At 36.5% G+C, this 7,104-nt stretch overlaps 1 protein-coding gene across 1 annotated transcript in view; it reads right to left on the bottom strand.

Annotated features, from left to right (window-relative positions):
* Positions 1-381: 381 nt before the first annotated feature.
* helz2a (helicase with zinc finger 2a) overlaps positions 382-7,104 on the bottom strand; it is a 38,123-nt gene continuing 31,400 nt past the window's right edge. The window contains 5 exon segments of the mRNA XM_056460662.1: positions 382-2,007; positions 3,130-3,297; positions 3,606-3,759; positions 5,949-6,158; positions 6,362-6,496. Coding sequence (XP_056316637.1) covers positions 1,874-2,007; positions 3,130-3,297; positions 3,606-3,759; positions 5,949-6,158; positions 6,362-6,496 — 801 coding nt within the window. The 3' untranslated portion in view covers positions 382-1,873.

The following is a 7,104-nucleotide window of genomic DNA, read 5'->3' as shown; positions in this document are numbered from 1 at the left end:
CAGCAGGATGAAGAGTCTATTTGCAAAACTTCATTTTTTAAAGATATCATGTTTTGCATTGAAGAGTACAACTGTGAAAAACATGATTTATGGAGATTACTAAAACGTGGAGATGTTAGTCGTTTTCAGAAATCATGTATTTATATTAAGTACGAAAGATTTCAATTGCAAAAAAAGTAGATTTATTAAAAAAAGTTACGTGAACTAAAAAAAATTCTAATAAAAAAAAATCAACTGGCTCAGTGGTTAGCACTGTCACCTCACAGCTAGAAGGTCACTGGTTCGAGTCCCAGCTGGGCCTGTTGGTGTTTCTGTGTGGAGTTTGCATGTTCTCCCCGTGTTGGTGTGAGTTTCTTCTGGGTGCTCTGGTTTCCTCCACAGTCCAAACACATGCGCTATAAGTGAATTGATTAAACTAAATTGGCCGTAGTGTATGAGTGTGTGTGAATGAGTGTGTATGGGTGTTTCCCAGTACTGGGTTGCGGCTGGAAGGGCATCCGCTGTGTAAGAACATATGCTGGAATAGTTAATTCTGCTGTGGCGACCCCTCATAAATAAAAGACTAAGCCCTTTATCACCCTTTTAAAATATAAGAGATGCTGTCAATTTTACTGGCCATGCAATGGATGGAAACACAATGAAGAGATATAGCACTATGTTCCAACTCATTATCTGCATTAGATGGTTTTTTCAGTTATTCTTTTTACAGGTCATCCAGAGATCTTCAAGACAGGACTTTATGTATGAAGTTTGTACAAAATTAATACTAAATTGAAAGAGAAAGTCTATGAATACCTGTTTATGTACAGTAGAGGTGAATGAGGTGGCAGAGAAGCTTACTTAAACTCGCTCAGAGAAATGCTATTGCTGTCAATTGTTGTTTACTTTACTAAGTCAGTGTAACGGTAAGACGATTGATCAAATTGGCCTGTCGATAGAAGGTTTGCAAAGAAATGTCATTCTCCCTTCATTAATTCATTCATTTTCTTTTCGGCTTAGTCACTTTATTAATCTGGGGTCGCCACCGCGGAATGAACCGCCAACTTATCCAGCATATGTTTTACGCAGCGGATGCCCTTCCAGCCGCAACCAATCTGGGAAACATCCATACACACTCATACACTATGGACAATTTAGCCTACCAAATTTACCTGTACCACATGTCTTTGGACTGTGGGTGAAACCGGAGCACCCGGAAGAAACCCACGCGAACGCAGGGAGAACATGCAAACTCCACACAGAAATGCCAACTGACCCAGCCGAGGCTCGAACCAGCGACCTTCTTGCTGTGAGGCGACATCACAACCTACTGCGCCACTGCGTCGCCGTCATTCTCCCTTGTAAAAGTATTTTGCAGTATTTTCAAAATACAGTATTTTATTTTGATATGTTTGTCGCTGCTGTATTTTGCAGTTTATTTTGATGCACATAAAATTTGAAGCATTTTGTATTTTAATTTAAAATACATTTCAATGTATTTTTCCCATCCCTGTCTGTCACAGTAAAACTCATCTCATAGTAACATGGAGAGAAATCTCACTTTATCCTTATCTTTGTCTTTTATATAAAGAATTAATAATATTTTTTAATCAAATGGAAAGTCATTTTTAATTTAAGCGGTGCAAACTTGAAATGTTATAAAGATTAAGACATAAAAAACAAAGAGATAAATACAAGGTCATTTAAAAAAAGCTACAACCATCAACAGAATGTATTGAAAGTTCATGTACAATAAAAGTGCCATCAGTGGTAATTCATGATATTCATAACATGAACATACCTGATAGGTGCAAATCCGTGCTTTGAAAATTGTGCCATAATAATAATAATAATCATAATAATACATAAATGAGTTAATATGAGTGGGCCTTCATCATCTTCTAGCAGTTCTTCTTGAGGGTTGTTGGACGCGGATGAGCCGGGCAGGATTCACCACACAACCTTTCTCATGATAATGATTCAGAAGTTTCCTCCATAAGGAACTACAGCGCAACAAGTTCTCGTTTCCTGTCAAAACAAGCAGAATTATCAAATATGACACTACTGATAATTATATTGAGAAAGAGTATTATGATTGAAGGGTGCCAAGTCACTCCCTAGCAACAAAATATGTTACCCTAGTAACCGTTTAAAAAGCTCTATAATCTAGAGCATCTTAGAGACACTGGATTTGGCTCTTTTCTCAAACAAGACTTTCCAACATGCTACCCATGCTAACACCCTAGCATTGACCAAAAACAGTCTTGACAAATACCCTAGATCAGTGTTTCCCAACCCTGTTCCTGAAGGCACACCAACAGTACATATTTTCAACCTCTCCCTAATCAAACACAGCTGAATCAACTCATCATAACATCAGAAGAGACTCCAACACCTGAAGTTAATGGGTCAGAAAAGGGAGACATCCAAAATATGTACTGTTGGTGTGCCTCCAGGAACAGGGTTGGGAAACACTGCCCTAGATCAGGCATGGGCAAACTTGATCCTGGAGGGCCGGTGTCCCTGCATAGTTTTGCTCCAACCCTAATCAAACACACCTGCTTGTAGCTTTCTAGTGATCTTAAAGACACTAATTAGGGTGTTCAGGTGTGTCTGATTAGTGTTGGAGCAAAACTCTGCAGGGACACCAGCCCTAGAGGATCAAGTTTGCCCATGCCTGCCCTAGATTATGCTAACAACCACATAACACACAAAAGGGGGGAGTTAGGACGATTCTAAGGGCCCACGCATCTTGGGGGATCCTCCCGTTCCGCTCTTCACTTTTGTAGGTAACCACAAATGGTAACCTAGAAATACCATAGTAACTGATCATTTCATCTTAGCAACCACCTATATGTATTTATATATCTATACAAACTGTCTCAAACTTCAGGCTTTTTAAAACTACTTCCAACTTTCAGGCTAACATCAAAATTTGTGTACAGACTTTACTTCTTAGTTTAAAAAATCCACTTTGTAAAGAGTAAGATAAATGACATCCATATTTTCCTTTCCAAATTATATTCATAACTTTTAAACACAAAAATGAGAGTGAACTAAACTGATTCGTTTATGTTTTAATGTTATTTTACGTTACGTACCGCTTCACACATTACTGACTTACAGACTGAGATGTGTTTATTGACTCACCGATGATGCACAGCCCTTCTTGTGCTCTGGTAATGCCCACGTTTACTTGATGAGGGTCCGTGATGAACCCAAGCCGCTTCATAATCCAGGATTTGGGTGGTTGTGTCTCTATTTCAGACTTGGGACAAGAGCGCACTGTTGACATGATGACGTACCTCCATTCACTTCCTGCAGCAAAACAAACAAAAGATCAGAAATAATAGACAGCTACTGTAAGAATTTGGCAATTCTGTTTCACTGTTTGTATATGTAATTTTATGGAGAAAATATGCACAGAAATGATGATATTTGTACTTGACATTTTGAAGATATCATCTCAGACCCTTTAAGAATCAAACAAGTGTTAACAGTTTACTCAAACCCATGCCTAATGAATTCAGGAAGATTAAAACTGTCAGCTGTGTCGTGTTTATAAATGTTCAATGCACCATTAGCGAACATATTGATGTACAATCAGATTTTTGAAGAATTATTACCTTGACTCCTCATGATGGTGTTGACTGTGATGTCTCGTATATGGTTATCATGCAGAGACTCACTAATTTTGGCCACTTGAGCATTATATGGTGTCAGAATGGCAATGTCCTTTGTCTTGATCCCAGCCTCAGTCAAAAGAATGGCGACCCGCACCTATTGGGGTAAGAAATGATTATCAGTAGGCTACTACAACAAACTATTTAAAAAGAAAAAAACAATACTTATTCCTTTTACAATTATTCTCTAATATTTATTCAGTCATTTATTTTACTTCGGCGTAGGGCCTTTATTCATTAGTGGTCGACACAGCGGAATGAACCATCAACTTATCCAGCATATGTTTTACACAGCAGATGCCCTTCTAGCTGCAATCCATTACTGAGAAACACCAATACACACTCATTCTCACACACACAAAGTTTATTCAATTCCTCTATAGTGCATGTGTTTGGACTGTCGGGGAAACCGGAGCACCTGGAGGAAACCCACGCCAACACGGGGAGAACATGCAAACTCCACACAGAATTAGTGATTATCTTGCTTTGAGGCGACAGTGCTAAACACTGAGCCACTGTGTCGCCCTCTCTAATATTTATATACAAATTCCTTTGAACTTATAATACTATATCAGTTCATTTTCTATTATTTTCTATTTGCTGGTTTTCTTCACTGTCTAAAAACAAGAATCGTCTTCAAGGCATCGTTAATTTTTGCTCAAAGATTTTGGCACATAAAATACTAGGAGACAGCACACAGCCCTTAAATGAGCATTTTGAATGGATGCTCCTTGGTCGACGTCTACGGACAATAAGATGTTCCACAAATCGTTACAAATTTACTTTTGTGCCTGAAGCAATTAGGTTACCTAGTAAATGTAGTTAATCGATTATTATTATTACTTTTTTTTTGTACCTGATGTTAAGTGTTGATGTTTATTGTGTTAAGTGTGTCATTCTTGTTATATGTGAAGCACCACCACGTCGTAATGAATTGCCCCAAGGGGATTAATAAAGTTTTAAACTAAACTAAACTAAACTAAACTAAACTATTGTATTCAATTCAATTCACCTTTATTTGAATAGCGCTTTTACAATGTAGATTGTGTCAAAGCAGCTTCACATAAAAGGTCATAGTAAATAGGAACAGTGTAGTTCAGTTTTCAAAATTTAGGTTTAGTTCAGTTTAGCTCAGTTCAGTGTGGTTTAATAATCACTACTGAGGGTTCAACTTCAAACACTGAAGAGCAAATCCAACGATGCGCAGCTCTACTGATCCCGAACCTTGCAAGACAGTGGCGACAGCGGAGAGAAAAAAACTTCACCAATTTACGAATATGAAGAAAAAAACCTCGAGAGAACCAGGCTCAGATGGGCACGACCATTTCCTATAGCTATAGCCGACTATACCACATACATATTCTGTTTTATTTTCTGTTAACTTTATTATCCATATTCTTCTATTTAAGTAAACATGGAAACATCTACCAAATAATGTAAATGTATATAAATGTTTTACCTTCATTACGTATTTTCAATTTAAAGTGTGGTCACGTGACTCCTATCTAGCACACCAACGGAATAATTTAGCATTTACAGAGATGTCGGAAGCTTTTTTTAGAATGAAAATTACTTTTTAAAAACGTGATGTTATTTTACACAGCCACAAACGTGCTCAAAAATGTTGATGTTACGATAGGAACCTTCGGTCGAAAGCGCGCCCTTGACGAGTTGTTGTGTGTCTCATTGGAAACAACCGCCATTTTTGCGGCCCAAGGTCATCGACTGAGGAAAATCGGGAAGAACGTAAATGTCCTCTCTGTAATTGTTATCTGGTAAGTTTATCTTAAAAAAAAAAATCAATTTTAAAGCATGTGTTTAAATTATTAAACCACCCGCTGAAGCTTAAAATGACTGTTCTCCTTTCAGACCATTTAGTAATTTTTCATAGTGACCGTTTGGAATCACAAGATGGCGCCAATTAGCTATTAACGTTAGCTCGAGTTGTTATGAAAATACTAAAAACGTCTTAGAGGGGATAATGTATGAAACATCGATGTGCAATATGTACAAATACGCGATCACCAGATCTCACATCCTCTGTGAATGTCACATCCTCTTATTCATTCAAAACAACGTTGTGTACTAGAAAATTTAAGTCTATAAGTTAATGTTTAATTGTTTTTTACTACCTTACATAATACAACAAACTATAAAACGTGTCATTTATAGACCGTAATATGCTATATTATTCAATATATGCTATTAGTTTACAATTGTAATTTACACTATAGCCCAAAATAGCCCTACATTCTTAATTTATCATTGACTGCATTTATCACTTACCACTTCTTCTGCCTCTTCCATATTTGCCTTTGAGTTTTCATTGCCTTGTTCAGTTCGAACCACCAGACTTTTCTCCTTTCCTTCAACATGACCAAAAACGATGCAGGTTTGCTTTGTTTGAGTAAGGAATAGTTTTGATTTGGGTGGTATTCCAGTTTGTAATCTCCCCCCATAGAACTCATTGGATGGAAATGCACATATGTCTTCTTGCTGGTAGAGAAAGTATATAATGGAGAAAATGTTCAATTTAAATACGATAAAACTAAACAAGAGAACTTATATTTTGCAGTTTTCATTGCTTGATATCACTGGACAATGAATTATGAATTGATATAGACTTTCAAAGCATAAAGTAACTTATGTGTGTTGAAATACAAATACAGCATTGAAGCTATATTCCAATAGGTTATTACCATTCTGTACTGGGTGTCAAGCATGAGTGCGTTCTCCATGTAACGTTCAAAAAGAGATCTGCTCATTCCCAATCGCTCTGCCACCTCGCAGTGGACCACTGGTTGAAGCTGCTTGTGATCGCCAAGAAGGACAATCTAAAACATGAATTATTAGAATAATTTTGTTTATTGCAAACTTCATAAAAATAGAGTAACCCATTTTATAAGGTAAACTCATTGCAATTCTGAGGCCTCCCACAAAACATTGTAATTTATAGCAAATACTAGTGTTTTTGAATCATATACTGTAGTCAAGTGCATTATACTGTATATTTTACATTATTTACTACTCATTTTTAATGAATGCTACATCACACTGCAGTATTAACAATAGTGAACTGATAAACTAATAAATACAATATACTTTATATTTTACTTCAGTAAACTGTGTTGTATCTTAGTATAATATACCCTATAGTTGTAGAAAACTACAGTATTGGGTCAATGGTTAACTACTATAGGATTTCCACAACAGATTAATTCAAGTAATTCACTATAGTATTTATTTACTATAAGTTACTAAAGTATTGTTCATATGGGATGTTACAACAGAAGATGTTTTAGATTAAATTAAACTTTATTGTCATTACACATGTACAAGTACAAGGCAATAAAATGCAGTTTCGGTCTAACCAGCAGTGCAATAGCAGCAAGTGCAGGATACAGGTATAAGTTATAAAGTGCAGTTATAGAAAAACTATGGT

Source organism: Danio aesculapii, chromosome 6 (genome assembly GCF_903798145.1).
Source record: "Danio aesculapii chromosome 6, fDanAes4.1, whole genome shotgun sequence".
NCBI classification, from domain to species: domain Eukaryota; kingdom Metazoa; phylum Chordata; class Actinopteri; order Cypriniformes; family Danionidae; genus Danio; species Danio aesculapii.
This window is presented reverse-complemented; position numbering and strand designations above follow the sequence as displayed.